This window comes from Eretmochelys imbricata, chromosome 7, assembly GCF_965152235.1.
Source record: "Eretmochelys imbricata isolate rEreImb1 chromosome 7, rEreImb1.hap1, whole genome shotgun sequence".
Taxonomy (NCBI): Eukaryota; Metazoa; Chordata; order Testudines; family Cheloniidae; genus Eretmochelys; species Eretmochelys imbricata.
Window position 1 is genome coordinate 76,472,595 of NC_135578.1, and position 22,978 is coordinate 76,495,572.

General features: G+C 39.2%; 1 protein-coding gene across 2 annotated transcripts in view; it reads right to left on the bottom strand.

Moving 5' to 3' along the window:
- Positions 1-673: 673 nt before the first annotated feature.
- The window catches only part of ANK3 (ankyrin 3), a 290,556-nt gene continuing 268,251 nt past the window's right edge, over positions 674-22,978 (bottom strand). For both annotated transcript variants that reach the window (XM_077823435.1, XM_077823434.1), the window contains 2 exons: positions 18,691-19,066; positions 674-742 (listed from right to left, as the gene is read on the bottom strand). In XM_077823435.1, the coding sequence (XP_077679561.1) occupies positions 674-742; positions 18,691-19,066 (445 nt within the window). The remainder of the gene's footprint in view (positions 743-18,690; positions 19,067-22,978) is intronic.

Below are 22,978 nucleotides of genomic sequence, written 5' to 3' on the forward strand. Positions count from 1 at the left end.
TAACATCAGCCATTTGAAGCAAAACAAAGCGCCATACAGAACATCCTTTTCTTCATTTATAATCAAGTTTGCTACAAAATAATCCTGCTGGCTTCGTAATTAGCGAAGTAATACAGAGGAATTGCAATAATGACCATTTAAATTTGGCATAGGTTTTATTTCAGCAGAATCTACAAATCGTCAGCTGTTTGGTTATAACTGTAAAGGATGGATCCATAAAATTCATAGGAAACATTTGGTAAGGATTATTTGTTGATGTATATTTAGACTTTTTACTGAATTTTACAAGGACATTGGCTTTCATAACACTGAGATTATATGTGTGACTGAAAGAAGTGCTTCACTCAAGATATGCTGTTTACATTTACTTGTATGCAAGTCATTTACCTCTCACATTTCAAGTCTGATTTTATTAACAGAAATTTTGTTAATTGAGACCTGTATGTTTCCTAGAACTCTACTCCAACAGATAGTTTTAAAAAATAACACACACATATTTTGTGCGTATTTGCAGTATGGGGGCCTGATATTGGACTTCCCAGCTTAAAACAGATGCAGGGGCAAACGAGTTCATTGATTATACAATGTGCTAACTGGTGCACTAGTACTGTATTTGCTCTTGGCCTAAACAATGGAATGATATTTGTCAAACTGACCGTTCAGTGTTCTGCTGTTATGAATAACTCTTCTTCTCCACATGTCTGACTTCTCTCTTCGTCTTAACCTTATAACCTTCTCCCTGCTTTCAAGAAAAGGTACACACATTAACACATATGCAGAAAGCGTTTGGAATTATAAAACTTTTCCAAACAGGTCCTTTGTAGCTATAATAGGATAAGTAAAAAGCAGTTAAATCACATCAACACTTCATTTCAAAGTTACACACAATTCAGAGTTAACCACTCTGCTGAGCTGCAAAAACAGGCTGGAAATATCATCTAAAAGTAGAAATCACAGGTTTAAATTTTCAAAAATAGTCACTAATTTTGGATGCCTCCGTTGTTGGTACCAAACTTGAAATACCTAGGGTTGAGCTTCCCACTGACGTCCGTTAGATTTGTAGGTGCTCAGCATCTCTGGAAAAATTAGACCCATAGGCATCCTAGTTAGGCACTCAAAATTAGTGGCCACTTTTGAAAATTTAAACCATAGTTATTATGAGGTCTCATAACAACTGTGCTTTAAAGTGAATAGGTTAGTAAAGGAAGAAAAAGAGCCAACAAAAAAATCCACCAAAGCAGAGCAGCAGAAATAAAGCCAAGGAAACTGACAAGCGGTGCATGTGTCATAAATAAGGCTACGATTTTGTCAAGGGTATTTTTATTAAAAGTCACGGACAGGACATGTGCAATAGACAATCATGGAAATGTACACAAAGTAATGCAGTTTTCACTGCATTAGTACAGAAGCTTTTAAATTGCCTAGTAAACTCAGGCTGAAGCCAGAGCCCCACCGCACAGGTCTGAAGCTGAAGGCAAAGCCGGAGCCCCGCCTAGGGTGACCAGACATCCTGAAATTAGGGGCTTTGTCTTATATATGCAACTATACCCTTCCTACCCTGTGAAAAAAAAAAAGTGTCCTGATTTTTCACACTTTCTATCTGGTCACCCTCGCCCTGCCACCTGGGGCTGAAGCCCAAACCTGAGCCCTCTGCCCGAGGCTAAAGCTCTAGCCCGAGAGGGACTGAAGATGAAGCCAAAGAACTAGCTGACATTTCTTGAAATCACGGAATCTGTGACTTCCGTGACAGAACTGTAGCGTTAGTTACAGATTCTTGTCTTTTAAAACAGCAGACTATTAGCCAATGTCATATATATTTCCAAAATGCATTGTATTTAGGTTAAGTTGTAGAACAATGAGCAGAATTCTTTGTGCCTATGCTAAGCTTTATTGTGGAAATCTACTAATAGTTATACTGTTCCAGCCTTTGTTTTTTGTATGTGCAGAATCTGTTAGAAGTATGATGTATGTTCTGTTAAGGAAAGTTATATATGAATTCTGTGTTGGGTCCATTAGTAGAAAACAGTTCATGACTCTATGGTTTATCCAGAATACTGACATCCAGAATGTTATTGTGTGCTGAAAACAATATGTTAGGGAGGATTTGGACTGATGTCTTTGTATCCTGAAAAACAGGCATGAAGTTAGATAAGAAAAGGGGAGGTAACGCATGAATCTTCTACTTGCTTTAAACAAGGCTACTAGTCAAATTAACTTCATATTTTAGGATAGACACAGATGAAAAATTGAAGTTGTGATCATTGCAAGCCTGTTCCCAAGAGTTGGTATCCTCTCTGTTTGTGTCGATTTATCTATGTTTAATAAACTGATTGGGCCAAGTTTTCGGACGTCTTGTTAACTGACAATCAAAGCCCTAACAAGACCTAGAACTGCAGCTATTCTACATTAATTAAAAATAACCTAATATTTATCTAAAAATAAATACCCTGATAATAATGAGCCTATTTCACACTGGAGTAAAAAGTGTTTGTTATATAGGGCATCAGTGGAATTCACCGGTAAGGTTCATTTATATTTATATTTAAGTAACCCATTTTTAGTTCACAGTACATTCCAAATCCATTTTTTCCTTACTAAACAGTAATGTTTTTCTGGTAAGACTAAAAGACTGAAGAGTTTCCTCTGGGGAGGAGGGCATGGGTATTTATATTTTCAACTCTGTTCTATTTTCATTTGCTTGTGTTTTACTATCAGAAGAGGGACAATAGCAGTGATTCTGTTGTTACTCAGACAAAAGCTCCATTAACTTCAATGAGTTTTTCCAGAGTAAAGACTTAGTTCAAACTGAGGGCTCAACAGCACCTTTGAGGAACAGTCCTGCATTAGGGCTGCATTAAAGACAGCCACATTGTCCTGTGCTATTTCTCTTCAGGGATGCAATATACTGCCTTCAGCGCATCTATCCAGCTCTGCTGACCAGGAGAGAGAGAGAGAGATAGAGAGAACAGGCTTCCCTCCTCCTCATTTCCCCTAGTCACTTTGGGATGACTTGTACCCTACAGGTTACACAGAAAGAGCAGTTCTTATGCTTCAGGGCATACAAGAAGTTGGAGATGGCTCCTGCATGGAAGGGCAGACAGAAGCTGCTTGCAGCCCTACTTTCATTCTATTCTCCAGAGAGGCTGGCCCTGAGTAAGGATTTTGGGATTTGGCCTGATGTTCTCTTTTTCACACTGCCAAAATCCAAACATGTTCATGGCAGGCTGAATCCTGAAACCACTTAGTCACATGAGCTGTGCCACTGAAGGATTACTCAGATGAGTAAGGGGTTGTAGGATCAGGTCCCCTGTTCACTACAGGTAAATATTTTTTCTGTTTGTGAAGGAATGATACAAAACACATATCAGGTCCAGGGTAAAGATGCTAAAAGACAACCAAAATACACATATGAAACTACTTATTTTTGAGGGGAGGGAGGAGTCAAAGGGGAGAATTCACACCCAGTCCTAAATTTAAAACCACTGACTGTTTTATACAAAGAAACCCTGATATCTTAGTGTGAAAAAGATTTTTGCTGCTAGCACAATGAAAATAGATCTTTCTGAAAATGAACCCTATCAGTAAACATTACAATGGTAAAACCTTGCCCTTCGTCCAGATGCACAGCTTGTCAACAATGCAAGCACTTCTCTTTGCCAAGACTTGATGTTAAATTGCAAACCTCCAGCCCTTTAGTAGCGCTTTATAGATAGTCAGCACAACCCTCCTCTACTGTTATTTCTTTGTAGCCCCCCCATCCATTACCATTTCACCAACTTTTCTCTCATGTGGGATAACAACACGTCTTATTACTTTCCGGGTGACCTGTAGGAAGCAACACATGAAAAGTATCGATTTTCTTTCCTGATTCTCAAAGGAGAAAGCCTGGTAAGAGTAGTTACTTGAATACAACGATTCAGAATAGTGAAACTGCAATTCATGATTACTTTTCTTGTGATGATGTTGCCTTCTTCATCGGTAAACTGTTCTTCTGTTACTGATTCACCAGGAATGTTTTTTGCTTCCTCACCCTAAAGAATGTGATATAAGATTAGCAATAGAACCTATATTTTTGCAATGCCCACACATTTATTTTCACACCACTCCAAGCAACAAACACATGCTAGGTTGGATTTTAAGTAATAAAATATGTTCAAATGGATTTATCTCACATGGATAACGTGAAAGGCTTTCTGTATAAATGTGCTAATAGCTGTATTTTAGTACATGAAAGGTGTCCTTAAAGCATTTACTGAGTTTCTAACTTGTTTCTTTTAAGCACTAAATCATGCATCGAACTCCTTGAGCAACAAGTAATTTTTCTGAAATGTTAGAGTGCTGTTGTCTGATTCATGTTCAATGTAAGCAGGAGTTCACAATGGCGTAGTCCCTAAACAGACATCCATTAAGCTATAAGTGCCAACCATTTATGTACAGGAATTCTAAAATCCAAGTACTGAGAGTAAAATTTGGGATTTTAAAAGAAAAATGCACTCAGTTCACCCAATCAAACAGCCAAAAAGTTCACATGAGAAGAAACATTTCTCACTATTTATAGAATGGAGAAAATATTTGAAATGAAATCTTGTTGAAATGGCGGTTGCCGGCCAATGGGAGCTGTGCGGGCGGTGGTTGGGGTGGGGGCAGTGTGCAGAGCCCCCTGGCTACCCCTATGCATAGGAGCCAGAGGGTGGACTTGCCACTGCTTCCGGGAGCTGCGCGGAGCCATGGCACACATGGAGTGGGTCAAGCCCCGGAGCCCGCTCACTGGCAGGAACTCGAGGGCCAGATTAAAACATCTGAAGGGTCAGATGTGGCCCCCAGGCCATAGTTTGCCCACACCTGCCCTACACGAAGCTTGGCTAAGTAACTAAACAGTCACTTTCTGCACTGGTGGAAGTTTTCAGATGGGCTGCTGGTGGAGTTCCATGCAGAACGCACTACAGTAATCCAGTCTCAATGTGACTGTGGTGAAGCTCTAATGAGAAAGAAGAAATAAAAAAACTGGCTTACAAGATTAGATTACAAGCTTCACATTGAAGTGAGGAATGACAAAATGGGTCCCCTGTGGCACTCTCAAGAGGGCAAGTATCCACCTTGGTGGGTCTTTCATTTGCTTTGGTTATCTTTCTTCCCCTGCCCTTCTCATAGGCAAGATGTCAGAATTGACTTTTCAAGCAGGGTATGCCCATAGCAAGGAACTGTTCCCTGCTGTGTTGGTGGCCATGGGGCTGGGAGATGGCAAATGGTTTGACAAATACTTTGTGAACTGAAATTTGTGTTATTTCCCAGCCACTGTGTGAAGTACAAGGGAAACAATACCCTTAAGTTTCAGAGATGAAGCCGGCTGGGAACTGATAGTATGATCTATTATGCTGGGCACTATTATGCTAACACGTGTTATCCGTTCCAACATAAAGTAATTAAAAGCCATAACAACAAGTAATGTGGCCCAGTGACAGGGAAGTAGAGACACAGGAGACCTAAGATGTATTCTCAACTGTAGTGGTCACTTGCAGGGGTGCCATTTGGGGGAGAAGGGGGGGGGAACAGGGGAGGGCTCTAGTTCCCCCCTACCCCCAGTTTCCTAGGGGAGGTCTACTCACCCTAGCCCCAGACCGAGCTCTCAACTGCAACAGCTTGAGTGTGAGATGTGATGAGTTGGGAAGCTGGGAGCAGCACAGAATTTGGGGCAGGGAGTTTGTTTATAAACAGAGGCAGGGTGATTAAGATAACAAAAGGCTTGTCATTAAACAGAACGAGGAGTCCTTGTGGCACCTTAGAGACTAACACATTTATTTGAGTATAAGCTTTTGTGGACTAAACCCACTTCATCAGATGCATGCAGTGGAAAATACAGTAGGAAGATATATTTATATACAGAGAAAATGAAAAAATGGGGGTTGCCATACCAACTCTAACGAGGATAATCGATTAAGGAGCGTCCAGGGAGGTTGAAGTGTTCTCCGACTGGTTTTTGAATGTTATAATTCTTGATGACTGATTTGTGTCCATTTATTTTTTTGCGCAGAGACTGTCTGGTTTGGCCAATGTACATGGCAGAGGGGCATTGCTGGCACATGATGGCATATAATAATTATAACATTCAAAAACCAGTCAGAGAATACTTCAGCCTCCCTGGACACTCAATTACAGACCTAAAAGTCGCAGTTATTCAGCAAAAAAACTTCAAAAACAGACTCCAATGAGAAACTGCAGAACTGGAATTAATCTGCAAACTGGACACCATTAAATTAGGCTTGACTAAAGACTGGGAGTAGATGAGTCATTACACAAACTAAAAACTATTTCCCCATGCTAATTTCCCCCCTACTGTTACTTACACCTTCTTGTCAACTGTTTGAAATGGGCCATCCTGATTATCACTACAAAAGTTTTTTTCTCCTGCTGATAATAACCCACCTTAATTGATCACTCTCGTTGAAGCTGGTATGGCAACCTCCATTTTTTCATGTTCTCTATATATCTATATATATATATCTTCCTACTGTATTTTCCACTGCATGCATCTGATGAAGTGGGTTTTAGCCCACGAAAGCTTATGCTCAAATAAATTTGTTAGTCTCTAAGGTGCCAAAAGTACTCCTCTTTCTGTTTGCTGATACAGACTAACACGGCTACCACTCTGAAACTTATCATTAAAGTAAATGAAGGATCATTAGACGATCCTGAAAGCACTGCCAGGCACTTCAGTTAAAAGATAGGAAACAAAGGGTGGGAATAAAAGATGAGAATGGAGAGAGGTAAATAGTGGTGTCCCTCAGAGGTCTGTACTGGGACCAGTCCTATTCAACATATTCATAAATGATCTGGAAAAAGGGGTACGCAGTGAGGTGATAAAATTTGCAGATGATAGAAAATTATTCAAGATAGTTAAGTCCAAAGCAGACTGTGAAGAGCTACAAAAGGATCTCACAAAACTGGGTGACTGGGCATCATAATGACAGAAGAAACTCAGTGTTGATAAATGCAAAGTAATGCACTTGGCAAAATATAATCCCAACTCTACATACAAAATATAATCAAAGTATACATGCTAAATTAGCTGAACCTGTCAATAATGAGACCTTGGAGTCATTGTGGATCGTGCTCTGAAAACATCTGCTCAATGAGCAGTGGCAATTTAAAAAGCTAACAGAATACTGGGAATCATTAGAAAAGGAATAGATAATAGAAAAATATCATATTGCTTCTATATAAATCCATGGTACGCCAACATATTGAATAGTGCGTGCAGATTTGGTCACCCCATCTCAAAAAAGATACATTTGGATTTGAAAAAGGTACAGAGAAGGCCAACAGAAATGATTAGGGGTATAGAGCACCTTCTGTATGAGGAGGCATTAAAAAGACTGGGGCTTTTCAGCTTGGAAAAAAGACGACTAAGGGGGGATATGACAGAGGTCTATAAAATCATGACTGGTGTGGAAAAATTGAATAAGGAATTGTTATTTACTCCTTCACATAACACAAGAACTAGGGGCCACCAAATGAAATTAATAGGCAGCAGATTTAAAACAAAACAAAAAAAGTATTTCTTCACAGTCAACATGTGGAACTCTTTGCCAGGAGATGCTGTGAAGGCCAAAACTATAACAGGGTTTCAATAAGAACTAGATAAGTTCAGGGAGGATAAGTCAAGCAATGGCTATTAGCCAGGGTGGGCAGTAGTCTGTCACCTCTGTTTGCCAGAAGCTGGGAGTGGGCAACAGGGCAACTTGATGATTACCTGTTCTGTTCATTCCCCCTGGGGCACCTGGCATTGGCCACTGTTGGAAGACAGGATACTGGGCTAGATGGACCCTTGGTCTTACCCCAGTACGGCCATTCTGATGTTCTTATACAGAACCCAGATGTATCTGCTCCCCGTTATAACCCACTAGATCCCGCTCTCCTCCCAGAGCTAGGATAGAACCCAGGAGTCCTGACGGGGTCTCTCTCTCCACGGAGTTAGTAATAAAGTAAGAATATACATTAAAATTTTAAACCTAACGAGTGTCCCTTAAGTGACTTGCCACAAGATGTCAGAACATGTTGTTATTAGAGCTGAGTGGGTCTAATATTTATTTACTTTTCTTTCTTTTATAAAGGAATTAGATTCAGGGCTCCTGTCAAAAACATTAGAGTTTTCAAGTGCCTAAGTAGCTCCAGGAATCACAGTTAAAGTTGTCCCCCTCTGTTTCCTCCCCTTACTCCATCCTTTGTCTGCTCTATTTAGAATGTATGCACTGTTAATGTAGCTGTGTAGGTCCCAGGATACTAGCAACACAAAGGGGGTGAAGTAATATCTTTTATTGGACCATTGGTGAGAGAGACGAGCTTACACAGAGCTCTCATCTGAAGAAGAAAGCTTGTCTCTCTCATCAACCAAACTTGGTCCAATCAAAGATATTACCTCACGCACCTTGTCTCTCTAGTTAGACTGTAAGCATTTTGCTGCTGCTGCTGCTGGTGTGTGTGTGTGTGTGTGTGTGTGTGTGTAAACAGTGCTGAGTTCAATGGGGTCTCGACTAGGGCCTTTAGGCAGTACTGTAATACAAATAATGAATGATAACATCACCATAACCGCCACCATAAAAAGTATGGCTCATAGGAAAGGTAACCAACACACGATGCCATGTGCATGCCCAGCTGCTCTCAGGTTGCTTTTATACTTGTTTCCTTTCTTACTGCATAAACAGGTGGGAATTTTGTCTGTATGTTTACATTTTTTTACATAAATGAGTGACACCTACTGTGATCAACGTTGAAACACAACATATCAGTAAATTGGAAGACATTTACTGCAAGAGGATTCAGCTTCAAAGGTATCTTGGGCTCTTAATTAGTTACATGCTCCTTTAACCACAGTTTAATGATAAATGCAGTGAATACTGAGCAAGCCAGTGTTGATGAAATCTAGCTCACAGATTTTTCTTGCTTGTGGGTAGTTAAAATAAATTACAGTAGGTAGGGAGATCGATCGGATTGCACTGAATTTTCTAGCCCGATGTAGTTATTAAGAAGGACATTTACTAGAAAAACTTGCCCACTGGCAGTTTTACTTGCTGTTGTCATGAACATAAAGAGGTATTGGGTTAGAACAGCACATAAGATAACCCCACCACAACTGCTGCTTTTTGCCTTGAAAATACATAACTGGTGCATCCCCACAGAGGTGAAGAGTAGATTCTTCCTGCTGCAACATGTTTGTATAAAGCTTTATTGTACCCATGACTGGTTTAAATCACTGTCACAACATGGAGAGCTTCAGAAAAGCAGGAAGAAAAACTTCATATAGTACATTCATGATTAATGGAAGCTCAGTTATATCCCGGGAATTGTACTGAACAAAGCTGTGATCCACTGCCCCAACCCCAGAGTACAATGAAGGGAATGCTGGCTGGCTTTTCAAACCAGATCTTTGTTACCATACTAGTTGGAATGCAGTCCCTCCAAAGCCAATTGGCATCCTCTTTGCTGCTCTCCAGGGTAGGAGACCCAGGGAGCAGCATTTTGTTTTCTTTTTAAGTCTTCCAACCAGCCCTATTGATTTTCTGAACTTTTATTTACAGATTGTGTGTGTTCTCAGGGACCTCCAACTAAACGGGGTTATACAGTCAATGCTGCAGTCATGTGCCTAAGGTTACTCTTGGTTCCGGAGAGCTCTGATTTTCTTTTATGTTTGCTTTGTTGTTAGAAGGATAATGATTCATTTTGTTCCTATTTTATCTGTTATTGTTAATGGCAGGGAAGAAGGGTGTAGCTGAGTCTCTGTGACCCACAAAAGTAAAATGGAGCATAAAAGCGGAAGGAAATAGGTGAAGTAAAAAGATCCTTCCAATATTAAATTTTTCCAAAAGACTGGGGCGGATGACTCCAGAGCAGCAGCAGCAGCTCTAAGATGCCCGGAATCCTGTTTTCCCACTAACCAAACCCATCAACACCACCTAATCCCGCCGTCTCAAGATTAAGAACATAAGAACGGCCATACTGGGTCAGACCAAAGGTCCATCTAGCTCAGTATCTTGTCTCCTGACAATGGCCAATGCCAGATGCCCCAGAGGGAATGAACAGAACAGGTAATCATCAGGTGAGCCATCCCATTGCCCATTCCCAGCTTCTGGCAAACAGAGGCTCCGGACACCACCCCTGTCTAATGAGCCATTGATGGACCTGTCCTCCAATAATTTATCGAGTTCTTTTTTGAAGATTCACATTCTTGCAGTTCTTAAGCAGCAGCTGTATCTTGTGGTCTCAAGTTTATGTGGCTGTATCGCAAGAAACAAATATCTCATTAAGGTCACTGTCATTGGTGGGTTCTGCCTACTTGGGGAGGCTTCTTTAATCAGATTCTGCAAGTCTGTCAGCTATGCTGATTCTTACAACTGCTCACAGATGTACTACTAAAGCTATAGAAAAGAGCCCTGGTAAACTTAAGTGCAGAGCTGAAAAGAAGAAATGCCCTGTTGGGGCAGCAGAAAGTGGTTTGAGATTTAGAAGTTGGTGATGCAGAAAAAGCTCTTTCTATATACAGTGTGGTTATAATGATAATAAGCAGTTTGTCTTAATGGTTATGCTTTTACATTTATGTTCTGACTTGTTAAAATAAGCCAGTAACTTCAATAGTTTCCAAAACACTGACATTGGCACATCATGGATGATGTTGGGGTGGGGGAAACTTAGAGCACATAGTTACTGTCTTATTCATATGGAGTGAAAGTCACCCCAGTAGAGAGGGCCCTCTCATGGCTGAAAGCACAATGTAAGCCCTGATGTGGAGAACAGGCCATGTGCACTAGGTGAAATTCACCCGTAATTCTTGCCACCTGTAGGTTGGTTATATTTTCACTTTCCACAAATAAGTCTCCCCTGAGTAATAAGATCACAAGAGTTGCTGGTTTTAGCTTAGTAATAAACTGCTGCTCAGATCCTTCTGCCCTTCTGCATTACTGAAGACTAAGACAAACACCCCTTAAAACCAACCACCTGTTTTCTCACTTCACTATCAAAAAGGATGGAGGGAAAAGAGCCCATTTCTGAATATTTTTAGAAGAAAACACAGAACATCCACAACAGCGTCAAGAAGTAAAGGGAATAAAACTTGCAAAATGATGTGAAATTTGACAGAAATTAGGGTTTTTTTTCATTACAAAATGGTTGTGAAGTGAAATGCAGATCTTTCACATGACTTTCTGCAAGACGCTGATTAAATCATTTTGATTGTTTAGAATTGTTAAAAAGCATAAAAATGAGGGTCACCATTTATTGTAATTATTGAATTCACTGGGGTTTAGATCTGCCTGTAAATGTATATCTTATGGCTGAAGCTCCTATTTTCTCCTTGTGTGTTAATTGCCCATACTCCTGCACCTCTTTTGTGAGTCCTAGCACCAAATTCCAAACAGGGAAAGGGAGAGGAAAAAAAATTCTCTACCATTTTGAGATTAGCCCATGATCTGGTAATATGGGGAGATGTGTCTTACATATTTTGTCTAAATGTATGGTTCAATCCTGTAAAGTGCTATATACAAATGGGAGTTGAGTTTGAGAATACTCAGCACTTCACGAGATTGTGCTTCGATCATACTTTCCTTGGACAGGGAAATGACTTTCTCCATATTTTGAACAGAGAAGAGCACAATAACTGTACGTAGCAAATAATAAGTAATAGGAAAAACAACAACATATAAAGGAACAAAACAGAAATAAAGAAATGAGAAAGTCAATAAAGTAGTTTAGTCCTAACATTACCTGTGGAGTCATCCAGTGAATTCTTTTTCCACAAGATTGAATTTATCCTTAGTCCAGGGGTGATCAAATTTCACCTCTGTGGGATACCTGGAACCTCTATTACTTTCAATGTAGCGATGAGACAGTAATCAATATAAACTACAGTAAAAATGTCACATGAGCAACCCTCTGCACAGCAGCTATTCCATGGTGGAGCGGCCAAGCCTGTAATCACCTGCTTTCATTTGCTATTACTGATATGGAAAAATAGGACTGAATCAAGATAAGGACCCAACATTAAGAGCCAAATCCTGAAATCCTTACCCAGTTCTGACTCAGGAAAAACTTCTAATGACTTCAATGGAGTAAAAAGTGAACAAGCATGTCAAGGGTGTCCCTATTTAAAGATAATACAGTACTTGCTCCAAACCATAATATATAGGATCAGTACTACAATGGGCCAGGCGAGTTGTCTGAGGCAGCATGATTTAACTGGAAAAGAGAACACTGGCCTCTGGGGCAGTTCAATTCTAGAACTTGAATTTTTGGTACTTAAAAAAAAAAAAATTGCCCCAGTCTCCTATTGCTACAGCCTCTAAAACAACAAACCAGTGAGAAGTATTGAACAGAACACAAAGGGAGGGAGGGAGGAATTCTTTCCTGTGCAATAGCTTTTCAAGCTACTGCAACAGTGTAAAAGAGCTGTTAAGAGCTCAGCATCTGGCCAGGGGAGAATCTTTATGCAATGCAGCTTACACTGCCCTATGATACCCTCACAACAACAGACCAATGTGAAAACAGGAACAACATTCTTATTCCTCTCTGGCTGCGTCGAATACTTCAGATTACAATTACTGCGGTGTCATAGAGATGTAATGAACAGTTTAGAGATTTTGAAAGATGGCAACAGGCTTCTCCCATAAAGATGACAGAAAGATTTTAGTCCCATTGGGATATATCCAGCCATCACCCCGGCAAGCCTCCCTTGGATTTTAAAGAATGGAACATGACTGATAAACTGAAGAGGCATATAATGTATGGTATTAAACAAGGGCCTGCATCTTGGAGAGATCAATATGTCTGGAAAGCAGTGTGTTTTCATATCATAGAGAGGAGGTAGAACTGACCAGTATTAAGAATCACAGACACATAGAATCATAGGAATATCAGGGTTGGAAGGGACCTCAGGAGGTCATCTAGTCCAACCCCCTGCTCAAAGCAGGACCAATCCCCACTTTTTGCCCCAAATCCCTAAATGGCCCCCTCAAGGATTGAGCTCACAACCCTGGGTTTAGCAGGCCAATGCTCGAACCATTGAGCTCTCCCTCCCCTCCCCCCCCATGCATTCCCCCTTTCCATAAACGTACAAATATTAATCTAAAAAGGCAGATTTGAAATGCCATGAATAGCTGGAATTTATGCTACTAAAATAACTATTATATCACAGGTAAATTCCATCACTATAGCATCAGCTATATAAGCATGACAGCAGCTCTGTCTTTCTGGACTCATCACTGTTTTTCAATAAAAACGTACAAGAAAATCCTACAAATAACTGAATATTAAAATTCATGTTTTAGATACAGATACATTTTTGGCTATGTCTACATTACAAGCTAGGGGTGTGATTCCCCTACTCGCATACAAATACTGGTGCTAGTTCTCATTAAGCTAGCACAAGTATAAATAGCAGTGTAGTCATGGTAATACAGGTAGCAGCAGCAGAGGCATGGCTTAGCCATGCCAAATACATATCTGTATTTATATGCCAGCATGGGAGTCACAGCCCTAGTACATAGTGTTGACATAATCTTTGACTATGTAAATGTTTTAGGGCAGTGGTTTTCAATCTTTTTTCATTTGCAGACCCCTACAGAATTTGAAATGGAGGTACAGATCCCCCTTGGAAATCTTAGACATAGTTTGCAGACCCCCAGGGGTCCACGGACCATAGGTTAAAAACCACTGTTCTATAGTAACAATAACCTTTTGCGGACCCCTTACACATAGTCTGCTGACACCCAGGAGTCCACGGACCACAGGTTGAACACCACTGTTCTAGGGCAAGTAACAGCTAATTATTTGAGTGTATAACAAAATATACACAACAACTGTATTTATTTACATGACACCACATTATTAAGTATTATTATATCTGTGAATACATTCCATCAACATGTTGTTGTAAAAACATCAAACAAGGATTAATCCAAAACCCACTCAAGACTCTCATTGACTTCAACAGGTTTTGGATCAGGCCCAAATATCAGTAGGGAAAGATATTCAAAAGCACCTAAGGGATTTAGGAACACAAGTCCCATGGAACATCAATAGGTCTTATGTTTCTAAATCCTACCCTTACGGAATGTTACAGAATGTGTTTTACTTGTGATTTATGCAATTAAAATTAAGAAAAACCAAAATATATCATACATGCCCTGTGTGCATACATTCTGTTCCATACCAGACATGCTTGGAAAGTGGTTATCAACCCTGAAGGTTTCATTATATCTAACTATGTCCATATGCCATTATATCTCACTATATATAGTGACTGTGTTAATGATGCTATGCAGAACACAATGGCATTAAGAGAGACAAAAAGGCAACGCTGTGTGGTTGATTCCCACCAGAAGACAACCATAAGCCTGGAGATTAAGCAAAGAAAGACTACCTAATATTTTAATTGTAAATACATACCAGAAATGGAAAGCACATTACAAAAGGGAGTCTAATATGACTAACACTGAACATTAGCACAGCAGTCAAGACCAAATCCATGCCAGTGGTACCTCCAGAACTAAAATCACAGGATACCTTCAGAATCACACGCCGGCGATAAACTCTTGTAGTGATTCTCTGTTCCTCATCTGAGCTCGACTCACTCTGAATCTCAATGTCACTGTCACTAAATTCCTGATAAAGGCAGTTTTAGTATATTTTAAAAGCACATTTAAAAGACAAAACATTCTGAGCAGGAACACCCAGGAGAAAGAAAAGATTATCACAAATCTTAATTCATCCTATATGTACCATGTATGTGGTGTCTGCAATCTTGCACATTAATTTATTGTGGGGTCTTTTTTGCTCTTTGCTGTGCTTTAGTTTGATAAATATTCCATCTATGAAGTATCTTAAATGCTTTTAAAGCTTTTTTTTTAATACAGGACAAATAATGAGATCCTAAAATGCATTTGAACAAATGAATCTTAAGCATCTTACTTAAAATTATACTAACTTTTACAAAATATGGATGTGAGAAAAAACAAACAAACCACAAGTTACAACTTTTTGCAAAATTATGCTCAAGAATTAGCAGTTTGAACAAAACCAATGCTAGAAATCTTGGTCCATAATGTTCTGTAAGAGATCGTTCCATTTCCTGCCCGAGGAAACAAAGCAGTTAATGGTTTCTGAACTATGAACATGACCAATGCCCACTGATATCTTTCCACTGACTTCTGTGAGCACTGGGTAAGGCCCTAAACAGGAAATGGAATCTTAGAAACGGGAGGGGGTAGGTAGAAAGGGATGAAACTGTACAGGATCCATGAGCGTAATAAGCCAGTTACCTCCTGAATGATTAAACAGTAAACACCAGTCAAGATTCATGGAAATAATACATCGGTATTTTTCATTTGTAGAATTTTATTGAGTAAATGGCTTTCCCATTCAAAATTTATCTGATTTCAAATCGTATCAAATAATTCCAGGGCTAATTACAAACAGTCTCTACAAACAAATAATCTCTACAATTATTCAATACGACTCTAAAGTCAAGAGAGAAAAGGAACACCATTACTTATTAAAATTCTGCTAACTAAATATATTAAACCTCTCTTCCTTTTTGTCTATCCAGCCCAGCATGTCAAACAAAGAGTATTCTCAGAAATGATCTAGAAAGCAAAGAAAGCAAGCATGAGAGAGAGAGAGAGAGATAAACAGAAAAGGAATATTCAAAGCAAAGAAATGCAAACAGCTGAACATCTCAAGACAATGCAAACCTATCTGTAATGTGCCAACCACACTATTGCTGCTATCCAAATAAATAAATCAAATTAATTTAATTTAATTACGATAATAAAAAGTGATAGGAAACAAAAATGGATTCCCCAAAACCACAAAGATGTCGGAGAAAGAATGCCCCCTTTAATTAAGGGGTTAAAGTGTCTTCTTTTAGTTATGATGGAATTTTACCACCATTGCATTTGGAGCAGCCATGACACTGTTAGAGCACTCCAACAGGAATAATGTTTAACAGTTCTGAGCCTTTTTATTTAAGATAAAATTCATGTGAACCTGATGCTTGTGAAAGGTGCAGCCACAGCACCTATTCTTGGAACATGGTACAGCTGGGGCAGCGACAGAAGAGAATTCCCTCACCATGCCAGTATGTCTCAAAACCATGTTTTGGAGGGTTCTCTGAAGAATCTTTGCCAGCTATAAAGGTGGGAGTTAATGAAACTGTAGCGATGGTTTCTGTAATGTGGAACCCGTTCACTAGGAACTAGGCCACCAACTCATTTCACACAGGCAAGCAAACAGTTACCCAACAGTCATGGTTTGATTTCCATCCATGAATTCTCTGGGACAAAATTTGAAACGGTGGCCTAATGATGAAAGACCATATCCCACTGCCAACTCCAGGCTCCTTCTTAATGTCCTTTTCCATCCTCAATGACAAATGTTTTGTGCAATAATTGAAATTGTGCAGTAATTTTTTCCTGAAGTCCATCTATTTTCCCACTCAGACTATGATTTCTTTTTTCCTTTAGAGATCACTTCTGAAGAATACCTCCCAGATATATTACAGTGGTAATCTCCCTGTCTTTTCAAGGAGTGTATGTGATAGCTCACTTGGAACCCGATTGCTCAAGTAACTAACTACTGATTACAAATCATTCAGATCAAAGAAATTAGAAAAACCAGAAGAACCCATGCCTTCACTGATGTACCATAATAGTAAAGTCACTAATCAATTCTAGCAAAGTGTTTGGTAGTCTTACAGGCTTTCAGAGACTCAGAAATCACATAGCTCTGCAGTATCCAGCTTATTCAAAGGTTGTGTCATTAAGGTGACGAAGAGAGAGAGAGAGAGAGAGAGAGAGAAATATCACCCTCTACTGGATGCTACAAGAGAAGTGCTGAAAGCAGTTTTGAAAATACGCACACATTTATTTTTCCTACATTACAGCATAGAATCTTCAAAAGTGAGAAGAGCCTGAGAATAAAAAGTGGCCAACTGCCTGTTTTCTGACACTTGGGTAACCACCTGGTGGACATGCAAATAGAATTAAGGGTTTTTACACTATTTTTGTTTAAAATTTTTAAAAAATAAGGAGAGACATTTGGGTCTAGTGTACTAAATCTGAATCTGGGAGTCAAGACTCCTGAATTCTGGTGCCTATTCTGCCAGTGATTCAATTTGTGGCCTTGGTTAAGTCACTTATGCTGCCTACCTCAGTATTCCCATTTTTTTAAAATGAGGACAATACTACATTCATAAGTTCTGATGCGAAGTCCATTGAAGTAAGTAGGAATCACATCATTGATTCAACTAGCTTTGGATCAGGTCTTTACCTTACAGGGGTGTTGAGAGAATTAATTAGTTAATACCTGTAAAGGACTTTACAGCTTTAGATGTGTCAACAGACTAATAAATAAGAATGAAATACAACAGTACAGTACATAAATGTTAAGAATGATAATGTTACCAGGTATAAAGGGACACGGGGTAAAACAATTAGGGAGCACTTTAAAATGAACTAAATTACAACTAATTTACTGTATCATGTTATGAAAAAATTTAGTACATACTACAAATAAAAAAGTTACATTGCAAACAAATTCCAAGATATATTTACATGGATCACTTAATATTTATAATTCCTTAATCTATTGCCCTCAGTAAAATAGAGTCCCTGTATAGAGGACAAAGGGAGATAGAAGAAACTCCAACACCTCTGCCTTGAGATTTTTCTTAGCTATTTTATAGATCATTAGCTCCTTGGTGGCCTTATTGTTTATCCAATGGCAACCTTCCAGCTGTCTGGCTTCACAGAACAGAACTGTCGTGCTGTAAACAATTATTTGAACAAACTTAATTAGGCTGCGGGAAGGAAATCAGCTGTTGAGAGTTGCACTAAAATTCCATCTTGAGCAGACAACTGGCTGGAAGGATGCTGTGGGTGGAACACCCAGAGGCCCAATAAGTATTTAGGGACATGCAAAGTAGGGACATGCAATGTAAAACTGAAGGGGAGGCAGTAGACCACACCTATCACTAGATGAAAGAGCATGTCCTATCCTAGAGAAGTGCTTTGTACACTGGTAATTCTCTGTAGGCCTGTGCAGGACCACACAGCTTAGCCTTGTGCATTTGCAGCATGGATGAGTGTGTCAGGGGAACAAAGCACAAATACTAGGTTAAATTTCACTAGATAGATAAAGTATTTTCCTGAAAATGAATGTAGTGAAAAAACAGGCGGGGAAGATTTTCTGCCCTGCTCTGTTCGTTTTAATGGCACAAAGAACGGAAACCATCTGCATCTCTCTTGTAGGAACAGAACCATGGAAGCTAACTCCTGGCACCACCCTTGACACAGCTACCAGCACAGCAGGCATGTCAGAGGTGGGAAGGAGACATAGTCCATTGCAACTGTTGCTTCCTGATGCAGCTCAGAGCAGCCAAGGTGGCAAGGCTGGGAACCAGGCAGAGAATTAGGAAGCCATAATTGCTCCTTGATGCCCCAACACTATTTCACCTTGCCACTTATATGTCAAAACTCAGTGGTTGAACCATTAATTTCCATTATTGTAATTTAGTAAATTAATCATACTAAATTGGTGTTAAAAGGGAGAAAAATGAGTTAACAAAACAAATTTCACTATAAGTTTACAAAACTTTATGTAGATTAATGCGTATTCAACTAGAAGATTAATAATTGCAGGACATACCTTTTGTTCAGACGTTGCTGCTCCTGCCTCTTCCTGGATGTTTGCTCTTGGCTTGCTATCTTCAGGAGTTTTCCAGCTCATCTTCTTCATGCTGACAGGCACAGAGGTTTTAGGCTCTTCTACTGTTGGCTTGCTGGTCTCTTCTAAAGATTTCTGATACGCTGTTAATAATGTTTGCTCTTCAGTATGGACAGAACTTCGTGTTTTTGGTTTCAGAGTTTCCTTGTCACTCTGTTTTCCCACTTTGTTTATAGACTCTTGAACATAAGATTTAGTCTTTACTTCTGTTGTAGTTTCTGTGCGGCTTCCATTGGCTTCAACTTTCCCAGTTTCTCCTTTCAGGTATGAGGTAATAGAATCCCTACATTGGTCAGGGCTACAAAAGATAAAGAACAAACAATCACACAATGTTCAAACCGCTTTCAGAAATGCCAAACAATTAGCTTGCTGGTAAGATGCCTATATTCTCAGTTTGTACTTTTTAAAAAAAGAAGCTAAGATTTAAATTTAGTATGTGAACGTCAAGCTATTTAATATTCCTGTATTGGGTACAGTAGTTTCTGCCTGAGTGGTCTCACTTGCAAAGGCATTGAGAATTTATAGTTCCTATTGAACACTGAAAATCAGGCCACATGTTTTTATTCTAAGCCCTTTCCAGTTGGGGGGGTGGAAGGGGAAGAGGAATAAATGAGGTCCACGTGGCCTTATGAATATATGAGATATATACTCACCTGACACTATTGGTTGATTGCTACTTACTACCCTGAAGTTTCTGCCTGAATTTGGCCGTATACCTCAATATATCACTTGTTTCAGAGTAACAGCCGTGTTAGTCTGTATTCGCAAAAAGAAAAGGAGTACTTGTGGCACCTTAGAGACTAACCAATTTATTTGAGCATAAGCTTTCGTGAGCTGCAGCTCACTTCATCGGATGCATACTGTGGAAATTGCAGAAGACATTATATATACAGAGACCATGAAACAATACCTCCTCCCATCCCACTCTCCTGCTGGTAATAGCTTATCTAAAGTGATCACTCTCCTTACAATGTGTATGATAATCAAGTTGGGCCATTTCTAGCACAAATCCAGGTTTTCTCACCCTCCGCCCCCCCCCCCCACTCACTCTCCTGCTGGTAATAGCCCATCCAAAGTGACCACTCTCTTTACAATGTGTATGATAACCAAGGTGGGCCATTTCTAGCACAAATCCAGGTTTTCTCACCCCCCACCCCACTCCAAAAACCACACACACAAACTCACTCTCCTGCTGATAATAGCTTATCCAAAGTGACCACTCTCCTTACAATGTGTATGAAAATAAAGGTGGGCCATTTACCTGGATTTGTGCTGGAAATGGCCCACCTTGATTATCGTGCACATTGTAAGGAGAGTGATCACTTTAGATAAGCTATTACCAGCAGGAGAGTGGGATGGGAGGAGGTATTGTTTCATGGTCTCTGTGTATATAATGTCTTCTGCAGTTTCCACAGTATGCATCCGATGAAGTGAGCTGCAGCTCACGAAAGCTTATGCTCAAATAAATTGGTTAGTCTCTAAGGTGCCACAAGTACTCCTTTTCTTTTTTCAATATATCACTGATGCTCAAATAATTAGCTCTTTTCTGAGAAAACTACAAAGTTGGTAAATAAACTGTATCAAGTTGCTAATGGAACAGAATAAACATCCTGCTAACAAGACATAATTACACATTTAAGTATTCTGTCTGTAATTTATTTAATCAGGTACAGCATCTCCTGAACTAGGTATATTTCTCAATTAATCCAATTTATTTCTGGATAAATCATACCAATATTAGATCGTTCACATTGTAGTATTGAATTTCTTATCACTTAAATCCTGCATCCACTAAAGTCAATGGCAAAACTCCCAATGAATTCAATGAGAGAGGATCTAGCTCTTAATAAGTATCTCAAAATGTTTTAAGCCAGAACCTCAGGTGTGTAAATTGGTGGAGCTCTGCTGATTTATACCAGCTGTGGATTTTGCCCCTTAAATTGATATCACTCTTGAAAGGTGCAAATTAAGAACGAAGGATCCAGCCTAAATATCAAGTTGAGAGACTTGGTAGATACAATGGGCAACAGCTACAGTAGCTCCTTACACCTCACCACCACATATGAAATATCAGGCATGGGACTACAAAGTCTTTCAAGAAACAGACTATGAATGCCCTTGGTTCTGCAAAGCAATTCATCCTTGGAAAGAAGACAATCTCTTCTGCCCCATTTTTAAAAAGGTGTGGTAGGCTGATGTGACAGAAGTTATTTCATATAAGCATCTTATTTATAAGATTTATTACAATCCTGAAGAATTTGGGATATGGCAAAAATTAACCCCTTACTTGTGGAAAAACAAAGATATACAAGCAAGAGGAACAGAGATTTAGGGAGTGGTGTGGGAATGGAAGTGGAGCAGTGCAGGACTCTGCTTTTATAAAGTGTTTATTTATTGTTTGTCCATAGTTCATATTTTGCTTCTGCATAAATCTGTTTAAATGATTTTAAATAAAAATACATTTACTTTAAAAAAATGGAAAAGAAATATCATCAACGACACTGGAAACACCTAGCTCTGAAACAGACACATTAACTACCAATCCTGATATATTATTTCAGAGACTCTTAAGGGTCAAATCTACTTATTACTGTTGTTATTAATTATTGTTATTATATTTATTTGTATTCTGGTAGTATCCACAATGTGGTAAGAGCTGTCCCTGTCCCAAAGAGCTCTCAGATTTCTTGTGAAGAATTGTTTAAAAAGGGATGCAGCATAGCTATGTTCCTATAAATTATGACAATGCAGCAAAGAAAATGACAAACGGGAAGTGAAGACTGGTTGAAGGGAGACTCCAAAAAGTGCACTTGTTGCATGATTGCCAGTGAGCTTTACACTTTTGTTCAGAAAATGAACTACAGATGATCATCTAAGTACTAGAGTAGTTCATGCACATGGTAGAATGAATACATTTTACTGGGATTGTATTCTGAAGTATATTATTGCAGGCTTGATTATTATTTGTGCTTGAGTCTCTCTGTATGGGAGTGGAAATGCCATGAATGTGGTGTTTTCTTCTACGGTATTTCTGCATAAATAGCAGGCGGGTTGCCCTCCCATTCCTCAAAATCTGCCTGTTTTTGGAGATCTGAAGCAGGTAGGAGACATCCGTGTATAGGCTTCTTTCCTTTATACAGCTACCCCAGGATACTAACACCGTTGGTCCTAGTTCCACATTATGGAGCGGAAAGCAGCACAACTTACTTCTGGCTTAATTGGGTTGTAGACAAGAACCCACAAGAGCAAGGCACAGACACCAATTCATTTGTGGATGTGGAAGGGAACACTGGGTAGGGGGCATGAATAAATAAACAATAAGCTAACCATACTTACAGTATGTCTACACTGGAGCTGGAAGTATAATTTCTAATGTGGGTAAACATTCCTTTGTTAGCTGTGATCAACCAGTGTGTTAAAATAGCAGTGCAGTGGGCTAACCAGACGAGTATGATCCTGTCTGAAACATAGGTACATACTAGGGCGGTTAACCTATCCTGTGTTACCATGCCTACTTGTGTTACCATGCCAAATGGACATTTTTAGCATGCTAGCTTGATCCGTGCTAGCACAAGTATGTCTACCCAAACTGGGAATTACACCTCCAGCTCCAACATAGATCTAACCTCTGTTAATTACTTTTTTCAGTGTTGTTGTGACATAGACATAGCATTTAAAAGACAGTCTATTCTTAAACAGCATAGTTTAGTGAATATTGATTTTTAACTTTTTATTTGCACTGTCATTTAAGCAACTAGTAAAATTCTTGCTTGCTGTGAGGATGCTTAAGCCTGTTATATGCCATCCTTTAAGACATCTATTATATTTTACAAATTATTTAAATGTTGGCTTTAGATATTTAGTTGTCAGAAATGGTTTTTTAAGTTATTCTAATTCTAAACCTGTCAGTGGGAGAGAAGCATAGTTGCAAGATATTTATTAAGGGCTTGATCAGTTGACCTAAATGACTTTTGGAGTGTTTCCACTGGATTTAATGGGCTTTGGATCAGACCTTTATAGAAAACGTAATCTACATCTAACAGAAGATAAAGCATAATTATCTGACCCAAATGATGATAGGTATTTAAAATTATATATATTTTCTTGGACCTTGTTGATAGTGTTCCAGACTTGTGTGAGAAATGCACATACATTAAAACCAAGCTATGAACTTGACTAACTTCAGAAGGCTTTTTTTAGAAATCTAACA